The sequence below is a fragment of the Astyanax mexicanus genome, chromosome 11 (assembly GCF_023375975.1).
Source record: "Astyanax mexicanus isolate ESR-SI-001 chromosome 11, AstMex3_surface, whole genome shotgun sequence".
NCBI lineage: Eukaryota > Metazoa > Chordata > Actinopteri > Characiformes > Acestrorhamphidae > Astyanax > Astyanax mexicanus.
In genome coordinates this window covers 35,516,582-35,534,405 of record NC_064418.1, presented here as the reverse complement: position 1 = coordinate 35,534,405, position 17,824 = coordinate 35,516,582, and the positions used below count along the sequence as shown (strand labels likewise).

The following is a 17,824-nucleotide window of genomic DNA, read 5'->3' as shown; positions in this document are numbered from 1 at the left end:
GTAGATATACACCCAGTTTTACTTTAAATTAAAGTATTTTTCTCTACATATTCAGTGCTTGAACAGCTGGTTGTTTTTTTTTTTGCCAGAAAGTTTAGTTCAATCTCTAGTCATCAGTCTAGTTTCAGCCTTACTGAATATAAAGCTGCATAGTCATCTGGTTGCTAGATCTAAAGCGGTCTAAAATGAGGATTTCACATTGAAACTGAAGTGAAAAATAATCAAGCAAACCAACAAACAAAATAAAACCCACACAGAACTACATTTTATTGGAAAATGAACTGTATTTGGTAATTCAGCAGAGCATACTGAATACAGGCTGCAGCTTAATGTAAAATGAACGCACTGTTTGTTAGTGTTTCTAGTGCCCCGTTTTAACGTTGTATTTTATACATCATTAAAATGGTATAACACAGTCATTTTCACAGCTGTCAATCAAATTATAAATATTTTTGTGGTCATCACAGGGTGTGTTCATCATGCAGGCTTTGCCAATACTCTAAGGTCTACACACAGTATTACAGGTAATATGCAACTGATTGTAAAAACGGTGATTCAAAGACCAGCAAGTTAGAATGTTTACCAGCCAGTAATAATTCTTAAGTGCATACAGGCCATATTCCTTTAACGCCAATCAGAAACATGATGATCAACATATCACACTGAGATTGAATTACAGTGCTGAAGAGTACAGACAACAATGTTGATTTATTAGCTCAGTCTGCCAATCGCGGCCTCCACCCTCACACATCTGGACAGACTCTTTATTTTTAGGAAACTGTGATTGGACAGTCAGTCGGTGTGCTACGGTCTGATTGGACCATCTGTGGCTGGAGAATGCTGGTTGCTCTTGGGTTTGTGTCCTGAGAAGTCACAGCCAACTCAGTGAGGACCAAACTGGCAGGATCATTGGAACTCGCGGGACAGTTCACAGGGTCGTCGGCATACAAGAGTACAAGGACGTGATGAGAGGATACGAGGCACAGTGGCTCTGGGCAGCATTTGGCGGGTTTGAGATTGTCACTTGCTGCTTCTCTGTCCCTGTATAAAGAAATTTTACTTTTATTAGAATTGTAGATCCAATTCATATACTGATAATAAAAAAAAAGTTTGACATCATGTTTCAGAATATTTTTAATATACTTAAAAAAAAATTGTATCAATATTATATGGGCATAATCCAAAAACTATAATATATACAACAAACCTAATGTCGCACCTTAGCCCACCTTAGTTTTATGTTTTTCCTTTTTTTGGTAATTTCTGCTCCTGTCCTCTGTTCTCCTATTTAGTTTTCTTTTCCAAGTGCCCCACTAGCACAAGGCCCTGTGTTTTTGTCCTGTCTCTGCCCTAGCCATTTCTTATTAAATTTGTCTGCCCATCAAAACACAATGAATCATTAGATTATTTTTATTGTCACATAATATTCTGCCATTTCACATAACTGCATCAAAACATGATTACACCAAGGGGGGTGGCTTTTATATTTCTCATATCTACTTTAGAATTTTATTGTATCGCCCAATCCCCAGTCATGTGACCTGACATGATCACTAGTAATTCCCTAGATACACGGCCCAGCTCTAAAACATTAGATATTAGACATCTGTGCTGACTAACATCACACTAGTAATGATGTGGGGACAGATCATGGCCAGATGTGCTCTCTCGGACTCTGGCCGCTGATGGCAACCGGCATGATCCAAATTGAAACTGTGGATGAATTCCTGTAGGGTGCTTTAAGCAACATCCAGAACTTTTTTAAAGCAACCACTGAAAGCCCATTGTTGCATTAACATTTAGGTCCGAGACAAGTGTGAGTAAACTTCCGACCACAACTGTAAATCCAGAACAGCAGACAGATGTCTATTTGGCTGTATGAGTGTGTGTGTGTACAGGAGTGGGTGGTGATTCAAGCTGAGACATGTTCTTCATATCTTTCTCCCTGACAATTCAGCATAAACACACACTCAAACACACCCAATTAAAAGTCTGTCAGCATGCACAGAAAGAGCAGATGTTTGCCTCAGTCTGAATTCATAGGCTATTCAGGTTGATTCACACACAAAATAAAATCAGCATTTATATATGTGACTCTGGATCCAAAACTGGATTTCCAAGGCTGTGCGACTGCCTTGGCTTGTAATTAGATAAAGCCAAACTAAACACTGTCCTCACCACCAACGTCTCAAAGATTTCCGGAGCTCTTATTTATGTCTTGGCCTTGAGGTGCACAGCAGATGGCAATATGGCAACAAAACTCTATCCAGGCTAATGTTCACTGATGCTAATTGAAGCTTGACAGAAACTCAGGCCCAGCTGCACAAACCTATGTAGTAATGTAGCTTTAAATGTGGCCATTTTAAAACCTTTCATAACCACACCAGGGCTTAGTAATACTGGGCTTGTTATTCACATTTCCTGCAAACTGTAATGTGCTTTAAATGAATTATAACTTTTAGTTCACATATACCCATCTCTGATTATGCATTAATATACAATATATTTTGCTAGAGCCTCCTTCATGATACAGATAAACCAGCGACTGGACAGTTCAGTTGAAATGGTCTCAGGCAGTACAGAGCCAAATACACTGGGAGACTGCCTGGACCTCTGTAGAATTAGATCAATTACTTCAAATGGGGTACATATTTATGCAATCACTTATTTCATATTATATATTGTTATTTAATTGACCATAGTTATTAGAAATACATTTTCACCTTGACATTAAATATTTTTGTCTAAATTCACAAAAAAAATATTATATTAATTTAATCAATAAACAGTGAAAACATCCACTAGGGTGCATACTTTGTATAGGCACTGTGTTTAAACCACAAAATTATACACCTCTGGAAAAAAAAAATAAGAGGTATAATTAACATTGTTGTTGTTTTATTCTATAAACTATGGACAAAACTTCTTCCAAACCCTGAATAAAAATATCAATTAGAGCATTTATATAAAAAATAAGAAATAACTGAAATAACAAAAAAGGTGCAGATGTTCAGACCTCAAATAATGCAAAGAAAACAAGTTCATATTCATAAAGTTTTAAGAGTTCAGAAATCAACATTTGGTGGAATAACCCTGGTTTTCATCACAATTTTCATGCATCTTGGCATGTTCTCTTTCACCAGTCTTACTCACTGCTTTTGGATAACTTGTATTTTAAATAAATATAAAAGTTAGATAAAAGTTTACCTCCTGAAGTGCTGGTCAAGAGCAGAAAGCTCTGTTGTCAAGGGAAGAACTCTGCAGCGGAATGAGACTCTCACACTGCTCACTGTCCTCTGCTAGCCTACAAAACAAACACACCCACAATATTAAACACTTTACTTTAACAAGACTGAATCTATAGCTCTGAATCAGAAAAATAGACCTACTTTCTATGGGCTGAATGGATTCCACACCTGTGATTCCTGTGTTTTCGGCAGAAGAAAGAGAAGACTCTCCGCAGGGCCACCATTGCTGGGTCCCAGTTATTGTAGTGGCATAGGAGTGCAGCCAGGAAGAAGGAGAGGAAGACTGGAACTGCTCCCACAAAGAATAGCCATGAGAAACTCGTCTGGAAACACACATCAACACACACACATATACATTACATACAGATAATGATAAGACAATGATAAATATTTAGGCTGAACAGTTTAAAAAAAAAGTCAGTATACAGTGTAGTACATATGCAAATGAAACCTGAACACTTTTGCTTGCTTGGTACACGATAACTAGGCACACGATAAATTGACACGGTTTAAAACAAGCATCAACACTTACCTCTGTAGATTTGTGTTGATTATTTAGAACACATGTTAACTTGCTAACGGTTGGGAACTTTGCTAAGCACTACTGGACTGAAGCAACAATAGTGGATGAGGAAACAATACTAAAAATTAAAATCTATATTCCGATTCTGACAGAAAAGAATACACAAGTATAACCAACAACAGGAAAGTCAGGTTATAATTTTGTAAAACTACATTAAAAGCCTTCTGGGATTAACTAATCAGTACTGAAGGGACGGCATGAGGAAAGTGTGAAAAAATGCTCATGATCCAAACATTCCACTCTATCTGTGGTACAGGAATGCAAGGTTGCGGGAGGAACATTTCAGTGTTTCCACCTGAGTGTTTTCATGGCACAGCAACTGTGACCTGAACCCTACTGAAACTGCATTGCACTTACTGAAGACAGGACTAAGAAAGGGGCCCAAATAATTAAGCATAAAAATTAAGCAGCATTTCCACAATTTTGACTAGTCAAAACTAGTCATTATTCCTTACATAATTTTAAAATTGCATGCTAAATATATCACTAAAATGTTCCCAAATTATCTTTTTGCAACTTCCAAATAAATGTATTTTTTTCACCTTTGCAGTTGCCACTTTTAAGATGGGCATGTTATGCATCTATAAATGCAGCATATTTTAACATGTCATCACTCAAACAAATCATAAAATACACACTGTTTAAATGTCATCATCTGTTCCTACACACTGCTCACCTTCTGCATGCACATATCCGTCATGATGGAGAGCGGAATTGTCAGACTTAGAGCCAATGTGCCGATCAGGGACGAGGTGAGAAAACATCCCCTGTGTAAATGAACACAGACAAACACGCTGTTATTCTACCCTTGTAGAGACATGCTGTGATGTACAGTGTAAGTCAAAAGTCACAGGACAGGACGGGCTCGGAGTGGTCCAGCAGTCTAAAGCGCTGCCACTATGATCGAGAGATCGCTGGTTTGCCAGGTCATTTAGGTGGCTGTCGGCTGCCGGAGCCCCGAGAGGGCACAATAGGTCTTGCTCTCTTTGGGTGGGTAGATGGCGATTTCTCCCCACATCATTCCAAGGGTGATGTCGATCAGCACAAGGCGTCTGTGAGCTGATGTATCAGAACAGTTTGAAAAGAGGCAGTTATCACCCTTCTTGTGTTGAGACATCCCTTATTATGGGCGATATAGCAGCTGAATTGGTGGGACAATTGGAAAATTAAAAAAAAAAAAAAAAAAAAAGTCTCAGGGAACTCTTATTTCAGAAACAAAAGGAAAATTATATATCTCAATATCCCAGGAAGTAATGTCCGGAACATAGCCGCCATATTTAGTTTCTAAAATAATAGGGTGTCCTGACACCTATGACTCACCCTGTATTTATGTGTACACACACAATTAATACAAAGTAAATCATCACACTTTAACTTGTTTAAGGAGTGTTTGAAAACCTTCTGTCTACAGGTATTTGTCAGCAAGCTTGATACATGTAAAATGAAACTGCATGTGCGTGAACAAAAAAACAAAGATAAAAACATTCCTTTAAATTTGAGACATTAGTGCATCTATGTAATAATTACATTAATACAATAATCTTTTTTATCTCTACCTTTATTAACAAACAACAAAAAAATAGCAAAAAGGATATTTTTGCAAAACACAGCACATGTAACAATTACCTTCCATTTTTTCTATTTACAAAAACTCAAAATGTATTTGAAATTTATAATATGGATTCTTTTATTCAAATAGCTTCACTTCTGCACATATTATATGACCTGGCAGCTGTCCTTTACACTGTTAAAATGCTCGCAGTTATTCCATTACCTAAAAATAGATCATTTTACATCTTTTTTTTCTTCTCCTGAAAAGTTACTATTTTGTACATATTTGAGATAGATATTGTAGATAGTGTCAGTAAACTATGAGTGAGAAACAATTCAGGTCAATTAAGACACGCTTATCGCTGGTTACAACTATGACCTCTAAGGGTTTACCACACCCTACACATGACTAACAAATATAGTACACTCATACACCTGTGTACACAGCAGCACATACAGCTAAAGCTTAATGCTAACCTACTACACAAGGTTTTCTGCTAATATATGCAAACATGCTCTCCCACATACCACAGCCAGAGGAATTCAGACAGCACGGTCCCGATCAGGCCATTGATAAGAATGTAGCTGATCACCAGCTGACTCGGCATCTCGAACGACTCCAGACCAGAGTAATGCAGCAGCACAAAGCCAGGCCATAACAACAGCAGGTTAAATAAGCCCACAAAGCCTATACACACACACACACACACACACACACAGACACAAACACAGTGACACCATTAATATTAGCAGTAATAGAAGTAAAGAGTCTTTGGGTGAATCCCATTTCTCCCCTTGGCCCTACCCCTTACCCCTACCCCTCTGTTTTGCGCGTGCACGTCAAGGGGTAGGGGTGTCCCGATTCCTGTTAGGATGAAGTGGTAGGGGTAAGGGGTAGGGCTAGTTAGCCCTTCAAACGGAGATTTTCCAGACCCACACTTCGTACCGAGGGGTATGAGAATGACTGGCAAGATGGCGGAACAAGCGACCAAAGAAAGTATTTTCCATGTTAAAAATTACGATTAGCACTGTATTACCTTAGTTTATTGTGTAGTTTTGATGTTTTATGGCTGAATTCTTCGTAACAAGCATAAAAAGTTCACTAGTAGTTCGTTTCGGTAGCTAGCTAGCTAGCTAACTTTCCCGTTCCACCTTAAATGGTGCAACAGACGGCAGGCGTTACCGCATTTAAGGCGGAACGGAAAAAATAAATAAAATAAAAAATAATCAGAGCTAATTTCAGCTCCCCATCACAGAGGAATTAAGGAATGGACAATATTAATTAATTTCTGCACCTCTTGCCCCCTTTCTGTACACATACAATGCCCTAAAGTTAACTAGTTAACCAGCAGCTAGGCTACTGAACTTTAGCGCTCCACTGCTATCATCACATCAGCCCAGCAGGGTCACCCACACACCACCGCTAGTAGCCTGGTCATAAATCAGTGCTATTTATTTATGTATTTATTGTTCATTGACAAACGTCATTGTGATATACCAGTGATTCCTCTGTCACTGAGGACCCATATTCTTGCACATTATATTGTTTTTGGAACACATTACCTGCTCCAGGACCAGTGTTGGGAACCAGTGTGATATACAATTTCTAGTATATTATGGAGGCTATTTTCAATAAGATTCACCTTTCACCGGGTGCTTGAAGGGTTGTCCCAATTCCAAGGGGTAGGATTTTACCCCTTCCCCTTGTAACTCCGTTCCAAGGGGAAGGATTACACTCGAAAAGAAGGGGTAGGGGTAAGGGGTAGGGCCAAGGGGAGAAATGGGATTTACCCTTTGTATGTGTCCGTAAGTGTGTGTTTGTATGGTTTACTCACCAAAGAACATCGGGATGTCCAGCTTCTCTTCTCGATCTACTTTTCTTTTTAGCATAACTATGTAGATGGCATACAGCCCTGCCCCTAGTAGTGACCAGAGTGAACCTGGAGAAAGAAAAGGTCACTATAGTACTTTAAGACACTTAAGACCAGTAAGAACATAGACTATATGTCCAAAAGAATCCAGACACTTAAACCATATTTAATTTAAAATTATGCAATAGATTGCTCCTGGGCTCCCCCTACAGTCTGGATGTGTAATTTGTGTTTTTCTAAACTTTCTGAATGTAAAAAAAAAAACAAGACACAAAATGTTCTGCAAATATGACACAACGTTATGGTTTATTTACCTTCCTTTATATATGAGAATAAAAAAGTCAGTTTGACACACTGTAACCATAACTGCCTAAATACTGCTATGCATTTTTCACGCTGGAAAAAGAATGTTAAGCAGTATATCCACTACAGGCCAGCTCAGAGTCAAACACGTAATCATGTACAAACTATAAAAACGATGAAAGATGCAGTGTTGACTTATCTGTGTTGCATGAATTTCTGGATAACCTGCCTTCATGATTTCTAAAGACACTGCTTGGTTGCCAAATCTTCAATGCTCAATGACTATTATCAGTTACTAGTGGAAAAAGCCTCTCCGTATAGGTGCATCTCAGAAAATAAGAACATCATTGAAAAGTGACTTTATCTAAGCAATTTGGTTCACAATGTGAAACTCATATACTATATAGACGTATTACACACAGAGTGATCTATTTTAAGTGTTTATTTCTTTTATTGTTGATTATGACTTACAGCCAATGAAAACCCAAAAATCAGTGTCTCAGAAAATTAGAATATTATATAAGACCAATTGGTACTGTTGGCAGTGTGGGCAGTGTGCCAGGTGCTGCTGGAAAATGAAACCCACATCTTCATAAAAGTTGTCAGACTTGATGGTTTGGAGAGCCTTGTCATCTGCTGGTGTTTTATATATATATATTTTGTATGGTGCCATGCTACTTTTAAAAACCTGTATCACAGATTCTACAAATAAGTAATTAAATGACTCCATGCTTACCAATAGTGCCTTTTCCACCAGGACTGTCCATTGCAGAGACACTAACCACAGCCACACCCACCATGCTGCAAAAACAAAAGCACAGCACTGTAATTAAATATGTATATTCATTCTGTTGATGGGCTATGTTTAACAGTTTGTGGACATCCTTAAAATGAACACATTCAGCTACTTTAAGCTGCTGACACAGATGTGCAAATAAATGCACACAAACACATCATCAGCAGCTTGTCCAGTCCTTGTAGAGAATTATTGCTAATAGTACAGGAATCTCTGTAGCAGAGAAACAAGAACCTGTTGGCATCATGGGCTGGATGGAGATGAAGCCTCAAGCACTGAGCTGTGGAGCAGTGGAACTGTGTTCTCTGGAATTATAAGGTGGTGACCATCACCATGCAATTAAATTCTCCCAGAAATGCTCCAAAATCTAGTAAAAAAAACAAAGCCTTTCCTGGACAATAGAGACAAACCCTTTAACAAACCCTGAATAAAAATCTTGATATTAGAATAAACAATATATGAGCAAGTGTCCCAATGCTTTTGTCCATTCATCATATCCACTTAAATAGGCTTCACATATAAACTCATTCTGCCTAGCTGCATACGGGTAACAGATTATATTGAAAATTATATTATTCAATGTTGATCTCACCTCAGGATAACAGCCAGCAGTTTGGAGAGTGTGAAGCGATCACTGCTGTTACTGGGAAATATAGCAGCCAAGACCAAAGTGAAGAGACCTGATATTCCAAAAAAAACACATTTTTTTAAATGTTTTTGTTCGTAGTTATTTACTCTCATTATAAAGATGTAAACAAGCTTTTAAATAACTGCTTGTGCAGGGCTGTGAATTATGAGGATCAATTGAAAACACATTGAAATACAGTCCGGTAAAAAAAAAGATGTAAAAAACATTGTTTTTTTCTGGAAAAACTATCCAGATGTTCCAGAAATGTTGGTGTGGGTGTGCAAATAGTTCCTGTTTAAACTGCAAGCATTAAGCGACTGTGTGCTCACCTGAGGTGGAAGACAGAATGTTTACAATGGCCACCTGTGTGTCTGTCAGAGCCTCCTGATACGCCAGATTAGCCAGAAACCACTGAAAGGGAGAGAGAGAGAGATTTAAAATGCACTCAATATAATTTTGTGTGTGTGTGTTTTGTTTAACTCTCACCACAAAGCAGAAGAAGAAGCTGATTCGGGCCACAGCGCTGATGCTGAGCTTTGCCATAATCCTGAGTGGAGTGGTCGAATGTGACATGCGAGACAGTTTGGCCTCCAAAGCCTGAGAGTGGGGCAGCTCACGCACCTCCATTATATTACTGAACCGCACACGCTGCTTCCTCACAGCTACAAAACACACACACATACACACAGACACATATCAGCAATACATGATCTGCATCATATGGCAAAGTTGCCAATACACAGCCATAAAATGGATATTTCTTTATATATATATCTGAGTAAGAAAAAAAAATAGTAATAATAGTAATCATAACAGTGGGATCTAACCACAGATCACAACACTGCTGTCTAAACACAACACAAAATGAACCACTGTCTGACACTAGTAATTAAAAAAATCAATACTCTGTTTTTGAAAATCGATAAGGCATTGTAATATACTGTAATATTTCGTGAAATGTCACAATCACAATCACACAACTGTATGTGTGTAGGTCTATCTAATCAAACCTAAAACACAATATTGTTTGGTAAATTCTAATGCACAGTTATACTGTCTTTCATAACATAATAAACAAATACAAAAAAAAAAAAAAAAAAAAGGTTTGTATAAAAGATTGGACACACGGCACACTTTTACTTTTCAAACAATATGCTATGTCAGCCACCAAGGGCTTTGGAATGAAGTACTGTGTACTTAATTGGCTGTACTACAACATTTGCAACAATCAGCAACGGTATCTTTCGATGCAAAAGAAACAGGATTTCTTGAAAAGTACACCTTGCCAGCTGTGAAGCATGAGACTGGAGATATTATGCTTTGGGGTTGTCCTTCATTACATACCAGGAAACACTGGACAAAAAACGTCAAACCACCTTCTGAAAAGCTGAAGCTTTATGAGGATGACTTCTACAGATCTCAAAATTCACCATGGACTTCCTGACAAAACAAAATCTAAAGCTTTCCAAGGTCCTCACAATGTCTAAGTAGAGGCAAAGGAAAAAAAGAAAGGGACTATTGCATACTGTGATTTCTAACCAAGAGAGTTATTATTATCATTAAGTACTGATTTTTGCATAACCTCATTCATGATTTTGAATTTAGAATTTTTTATGCTATCCAAGACAATATAATATTGGTATGTGTGATTTTTTATGTTTGATAAGGTTATATAATGTTTAATTTGATTAAATACTTTTGGAATGTTTTTTAGAAATACTTACGGGTTTTAGACTCTCTGCTGGCGTTGCTGTCAGGAACATCCTGAAACTTCACCGGCACATACAGGGGCTCACTCTGCAGAACAGATACAAATACAGGTTACATTCACACACATAGAATACAGTTCTTTAATGTATATGATTCCTAATCTAAAATGATGTCATATTGATAGGCTCAGCCTTACAGAAAAAAAAACAATAATATTATGTCTTAAATTATGTCATACTTGAGGTAAAGCTGTAATGTTGACGTGTGACTGATATACTTTGGTAAATTAGATCTGTAGCTTGCTGTTCCTCACATCTGATGCCTTTTAGTAGATGGATTTTGTCTAAACAAATTATTTTACAGCAGGTATATTTGTTGTTGCATTATGATCTTAAATCATTCATGTCTTAAAAGGAAATCTGGACTGTTAAATTTAGTATATTTTAAAATTAAATATTGTGGGTCAAAGAACTGAAGCATCAACCAAAGCTAATTAGGGGTGGGACATAACTTATTATTAAAATTTCTGATGCATTATTGATATGTGGCATCAAATATAGATCTTTTTATTTAAAAATAAGCGCTCTGAACTCCCTAAGACTTGCCCCTTAATAGAGTTACTACTGTTAAGCTGCATCGCAACTCAACATAAAAATAAGATAAACCTTCAACGAAGAATATTGATTAAAGAAATTCTGTGAATCTGGCACCAATAAAATCATAATTCCAGGTATTTGCTTATTTAGGAGTATTTTATCCTCTTCAGTAACACAGAAGCCGTAAAGTATCATAGAGAATTGTCTTGCGATATATAGAGATCATTACTGCAGCCAAACCATCGTGAGATGACCCGAGATCCCCCATCTCTGATGCTAATTACTGTAAAACTGATCTTGGAAAATATTTTAAGAATTTTTGCAAACACTTCACACATGCACAAACACAGCACGTAAAGGACAGTGTCCATGCAGATTAGACAATAACAAAGTCCTATTATTGCCTCAATAAACCCACTGCCCTTGCAAATGCAGCTGCAGTCTCCACAAACATGCCTAATGTGCTCAAATTTTACTATTTAATATGCTTAAGAAGTTTATCAATCCTAGTTAAGAAGAAAATGTAAATCTACCACATCTCAAACGCCCAGTGGCAAATGCTAAAAAAAGAAAAAAAAATCACAATTATCGGCACTCTGCTTTGATAAGGGTGGATGTGATGAGAGTTGTGGGGTTTTTTTTAATTGTGCAGACCCTAATCAACTTCCTGTATTGTGTCTTGGAAACAACATCTTACAGTTCCCTTTAGCTGGCTGTAATCAAGCAGCGCAATCAAGCTCAAAGTGGTTAAATTGTTCTTTTGTGTACAAAGCATACGGTACGTGCTTCAGTGTGACAGTATACTCACTAAAGAGTTGTTAAAGCTGTTTTCAGTTGCACCAGCAGACACATAAGAACCAGCATCAGGAATCTGGAAAAGAAAAAAATGCATTAAACCATACCAGAATACTAAGATTTAAATAATATTTTAAAATTAGATTGTATTATAACAACACTGCTATTTCAACAGTGGTCAGTGTAGACTGTTAAGGACAGTGATGACAGTGACTGATAACAAGGTTGTGAGTTCTATACCCAGATCTACCACACCTTTAATGCTGGGCCCTTGGGCAAGTCCCTTAACTCTGGCCCTCTCATCTGATATTGCAATGTGGTTTGAGCAACTTACTATCAAGAACAGAGTTCTTGATCACTGTGTGTATGTTTCTTTAGGGTGTATGTGTGTGTTTACTGCACAGATGGTAAAAAGACTGCCACATTCCCAGAACAAGTACCGTATTTTTCGTACTATAAGGCGCAAGTAAAATACTCTAATTTTCCCAGAAAATATCAGTGCGCCTTATAATCCGGTGCTCCTTATGTAGGAATTTTACAAGTCAGGTTGTAAGGAGCAGTAAAGCCACTCTACTGAAGCGCAGCTTTATATAGGAGTTTTAGCTTAGTTTTCCAGCAGTATTAGCGGTACCCGCTAAGCGCTAGCCATTCGGCCATTCAGAGGTGAGTATTATAGGCCTGTAGTCTGCTTTTAACCCCGGCTAGCACTGCTGGAGCAGCATTAGCCTTACAAGATATCTGTGCTAGCCATTTGGTCGTTCAGAGGTGAGTATTATCGGCGTGTGGCCTGCGCGTTTACCATGTTAAAACAAGCTACGTGGGATGAACCGCTAGCTAATATCACCCTGGCTTTCCAGAACACTCAGGCATCCTCAGTGTAGCGCTGGCGGGCGGCAGTTAGATGGCATTAGTTGTAAGCCACTAATGCTAATGCTCCAGCCTTAGTGGAAATCTGGAAATTTTAGCTTACTGTAAATAAATCTAAGCATTTTACTCACCCAAATAAACAGTTTTCAGGAGTGAAATCTGTGTAGATTAATATCCAGCTCTCGTTTGACTTGTCTGACTTACAGTTTTGTTTTATTGTTGTCTATAATCTGGTGCGCCTTGTGTATGAAAATAGACCAGAAAATAGACGTTTATTGATAGTGCGCCTTATAATCTGGTGCACCTTATAGTATAGTGAAGTCTTTGTTTCTGGGAGGCACAGTGGCTTAGTGGTTAGCAGTTTTGTGCGTTTTTCGTGAACGTTGAACTGAACGCAACACATTTGTTAATAAAGAACTTGAACGTGAATTAGTTCACTTTATGTTTCATGAACGGCAGACATCCCTGTAAATAAACGTTGGAATTTGTTTTCCATTGAAAACTGAGTGACATCTGTTTTCTCTTTTGAAACGCAACAAGAGAAAGTTCCTCCCTCCTGTATTCTCGCTGGAGGAGCAAGTGCGCGAGAGAGAGAGCGAGAGAGAGAGAGTGACAGACCAATGACGAGAGTGAGAGAAAGCGCTGCAATTTGAAAAACAATGGCTAGTGGAAGTGATGGGATGGAGACAGACACCGATTCTCCTTATGAACACTTAAAACACTTTGTACTGCTGTTTCATCACCTGGTAAGAAACCCACAATTGCAGTGTCATGAGCAAATGTCTACAATGAGCAGTTTCAAAGAACGTATAGTGATTTCTAGCTTGTAGTGTGAAAAAAAAAGCATTTATTTGAATATCTCACAAAAAAAGTAAAATGAACTCAACTTTGAACTAGTTCAGAATTCAAATCGTGAACTTTGAACGTGAACTGTTCACTTTGAGCATGTATGAACTGAACTGGAACTAGTTCAGAAAAGCTGTGAATTGGAACAACACTGGTGGTTAGCACGTTTGCCTTCCAGCGCTGGGGTCCTGGGTTCAAGTCCCATCAGTCACCTTGTCTGCGTGGGTTTTCGAACGGTTTCCTCCCACAGTCCAAAAAAACATATAAGCAAGTAATTTATTTTTGCTGAGATATTTCCAAGATGTGTTGCCCAGTGCTTATCCTGCTTCTGTTTACAGTGGAAATTGACCCACAGTTTAGACATTAGGAAAAATATCCACATTTTTTTAACCAGCCTACCAATGGATGTCACAAACCTTTACCATGTAAGGATTACTTATATTAAAAATACAAACTATCAAAAGCAAGACAAAGTTATCTGGAGAACTCACGAGGCTGCTGAGCTGCTGCTGATAACGAGCTGCACACTGCTGCCTCCATGGTTTCCAGAAGAGGAATCCAAGTAAATACAACACGAACATGGAGGTCTTCACAAAGGTGCTGAAGAACGGCTTACTGTACTGCTTCTGCACAAAGATGTACTGAAACACACAAACAAACACAACCCACGTAAGGAAGTCATGTATTTCATCCATTTTGTTTTCCAGAACTCAAGCCAGTGAGTTTATCTTTAATTCTGATACATACTTATAAAATATGTTCTTACTACCTCAACCCTTTTAAAAATTAAACAAAGCACACTTTGAAAAGACAGCCCTATCTGAAGTGTACATAACACACTCTTAGCTCTTACAGTCTGAACAAATGTCAAGGACTAAAATCCTTTGCATATCTGAATCCTTTAGAAAGGAAAGCTTTTTACTTTTCATCTTTTTCTCACCACTTATAAATTACAATACATTAGATGTCTTAAGCTGGTGAAAGATGATTGGGCGATGAATAGAAAAGGGCAAGGTTATAACATCACAGCCATTATGAATTTAAAAGGGACTGCTTCTGTAGGTCAACTTTCATAAATGTATGGCCTGGGGAACGAAGAGCAGGTTTAAAGCATTTAGTTTTAATATGGACCATTTAACAATAATAATACTAAAAGGGAAAAGAAGTATAGAGCATAGCACATTATACAAGCATATTATGTGTAAATGTGTGTAAAAAATGTGTACTGTATGTAGATCTTACTGCAGTGAGTTCAGATGACGCAACCCAGATCACATCCACAAGCAGCAGGATGACCACGCCCAGCACCAGCCTCCTCTTCTGGGCACCACATACCCCCCAACTCATCCTACACATACACGCAAGCAATGGAGGTAATGCGTTATTTACATCTGGCTTATATGTATGCATTGCAAACAGTGTATGTGGGTAAGTGTTCTGCAATGCAAATATTTAGCACAAAACCAGCAACACATCCAACCCTATTGGTTGAGTGAAGGTCCTTACCGTGCCGGACGCATTAGAAACGGACACACCGGTCTCGGCCAGCCTCTCTCTCCACGATGTGGCACAAAGCCTGCATCACACAATCACTAAAAGCCAGAGCAAAGACCTTAGAACAGTAAAATAAATAAGTTATAATGTAAATAACCAAACAGACAGTCGTTTGCAGTTATTATTAATGACCATGCTACCAATGAATCGTGTCCATTTAAATCATGATTTCAATTAAAAAACGATTAATCGTTCAGCCCTACTGGCAGAGTTTGTTTGCTAACGCTAACGAGTAAGCAAAACAAGCTAATACACGCTTGTCTAGCACTCTCCTGCCTGGAGAGAAATTTGAGAACAGCACTTTATGGGTCTTTTTATCCAAGTAAAATATAAAAACAACAGAAAACAGCAATTATTCACTTAGGAAAAATATCCTTTTAAATATATTTATAATATAGCTTGAAGGATAATATTAATGCACACTGAATTTAATTTTTAACTGAAAAAAGAAGAGAATTGTGGTTTTTTAATACTGTAAAGTCTCTAATGGCTTCATTAATAACATATTGTAAATTGATGTTTAACTTGTGTTTTACTTGTGCAATAGAGAAATGTTTTTTTAATACCTTAAACTTAAAAGGTATTTTAGGTCAATTCACAGTGTTTTGTAAAAGAAAGGTGATTTTATGGGACAAAGTAAAACCAATAGTAATCAAAGACTTAATGTTTGATATTAGATATACTCCTAACAGTACATCAAGTCACAAACCAATATAAAAGCCCAGTCATGCCAAAACAATAAATAAATAAAATAATAATAATACTGTGATATACCATGAAAGCGACAGAACCTTAAAAAATACAGTGATAGACATTTTGGTCATACCGCCCCACACTAATTAAAAGAAAAAATACAATAAAGCAAATAATAAACTTACCAAATATAAAAATACTCACTAAAATGCTGTTACATTTACAACAAGAATACAACAAAATCACAGCACTATATAATATAGATATTATTCACAAACAAGAACATTACTTATCTACAGTAAGGAGATATGATAAAAATGCTAAATGAACAGTAATGCAATTATAAAGCTGTGCTACAGTAAAATGACTGTGAATGTAGACAGTAAAGTGCAGGGTTATTTCTGAGCTCTGGTGGCAGTTGGGGAAGAACGAGTTCTTTAACCTGTTGGTCTTTATTTTAGACTTCTTGACAGAGTAGTGAACAGAGGCTTGTGACATTGAGACTATGATACATTTTAATTTATAATTTTACCTAAATATCATTACACTCAGCTCTGTTTAGGAAAAAATCAGCTGTGTTTTGATAAGCAGCGCAGCGGTCAGTCAGTCAGAGAGGTACAGAGAGCAGAAAGCAGACTGGAGCTCTTGGTAATTCGGCTCCTCGGTTAATCTAGCTAATGTTAGTGTTAGCTATTAAACACTACATGTAGGTTATATGTAGACATTTAGCTACAGTACCTGCTTCAGTCGGCACGGCCTCGAAACCCGTCTTCATGCGTTTATCAGGCGAGGTTACGAACAATCTGCGGCTTTGTAAAGGATAATAACTCGACTGGGTGGTAAATATTTACATGAGTTTTATGAGCTCGGTCTCCTACTCATGACTTCACTTAGCGCATCAGCATCATGGTAAATGTAGTTCCTAGTTCTGGTACTCTGTCCTGTAGCTTACGTACTAAAACTTCATCTCCCAGAATGCAAAACAGGCGGAGCAACTATTTGCAAGTTTGGCGTGACACTTTTCGGTCGATTCACCATCTGATAAATATAACCTTATATCTCCACTCTTATAAGGAACAATTTACTTTATTTACTGCAGTTCATCTAACAATGATCTAACAGTAATGATTCTGCATTCCTACGAAATTAGGTGGACTTATAGGATATGCCAAAAATACAATACAATACAATAAAAAAATTGCCTGAGGTAAATTATTAAGTAAGCCAATGAATATGTGTGAAGAAACTATAAATATGTGTGGTGTGAGTTTTATGAGATTTTGTATTCTACTTTATATATAATAACGCATTTTAGAACCATTTTTACAAAGAGATTTTTCATGTAAGCTGCATCAAACATTATTATTATTCGAACTTCCTGAAAACTAATTGGAACTCCTTTTCAAAAAGATTCGAATCTTTTAAACGGATCATAGATTCAAACTGCTTTTTTATCGAATCTTTCAGAAAACTGGATTTAGACAACTTTTTAAAGAATTACATTTTTTCTGAAAATTGATTCGAATTACTTTTCAAAAAGATTGTAATCTTTCTCCTTAAAACTGATTTGCAAAAAGATTTTAGTTACTTTAACGAGTGTTAAACGTGAACTCAGATCTGTTATTTGACTGTTGGCACCTTATTTCTGTCTGTACAATGTTTGAATTGTGTCTGTTATGGTTTTATCTTGGAATAAAAGGAGAATTTATACTAAAAACACATTTTTAAGGTTTGAGCCATAGACGTAGACAGACAATCTATGGTTTGAGCTGACACTCGCCCC

The 17,824-nt window shown here is 37.4% G+C and overlaps 1 protein-coding gene across 3 annotated transcripts; it reads right to left on the bottom strand.

Annotated features, from left to right (window-relative positions):
• Nucleotides 1-243: 243 nt before the first annotated feature.
• On the bottom strand, nucleotides 244-16,941 carry LOC103045520 (solute carrier family 35 member F5). 3 transcript variants are annotated; one of them, XM_007261056.4, is made up of 16 exons: nucleotides 16,780-16,941; nucleotides 15,301-15,406; nucleotides 15,037-15,142; nucleotides 14,286-14,435; nucleotides 12,095-12,157; nucleotides 10,705-10,777; nucleotides 9,467-9,642; nucleotides 9,310-9,391; nucleotides 8,945-9,032; nucleotides 8,293-8,357; nucleotides 7,218-7,322; nucleotides 5,911-6,070; nucleotides 4,508-4,598; nucleotides 3,390-3,571; nucleotides 3,208-3,304; nucleotides 244-1,041 (listed from the first exon to the last, which is right to left on the bottom strand). In XM_007261056.4, the coding sequence occupies exons 2-15, from the start codon at nucleotides 15,312-15,314 to the stop codon at nucleotides 3,223-3,225; spliced, it is 1,437 nt and encodes a 478-aa protein (XP_007261118.1). In that variant the 5' UTR covers nucleotides 15,315-15,406; nucleotides 16,780-16,941; the 3' UTR covers nucleotides 244-1,041; nucleotides 3,208-3,222. The 3 variants fall into 3 exon arrangements, with proteins under 3 accessions (XP_007261118.1, XP_007261119.1, XP_007261120.1); XM_007261057.4 differs by having other exon boundaries at nucleotides 15,301-15,386; XM_007261058.4 differs by having other exon boundaries at nucleotides 3,417-3,571; nucleotides 16,780-16,940.
• Nucleotides 16,942-17,824: the final 883 nt, after the last annotated feature.

What these genes read in the sequence shown, in the direction of transcription:
- LOC103045520 (XM_007261056.4), bottom strand. An exon ending in CGTCATCTGAACTCACTGCA is followed by an intron (nt 14,436 to 15,036) that starts GTAAGATCTACA and finishes TGTGTGTTTCAG; the next exon opens with TACATCTTTGTGCAGAAGCA. An exon ending in ACAGCTTTAACAACTCTTTA is followed by an intron (nt 10,778 to 12,094) that starts GTGAGTATACTG and finishes TCTGTTCTGCAG; the next exon opens with AGTGAGCCCCTGTATGTGCC.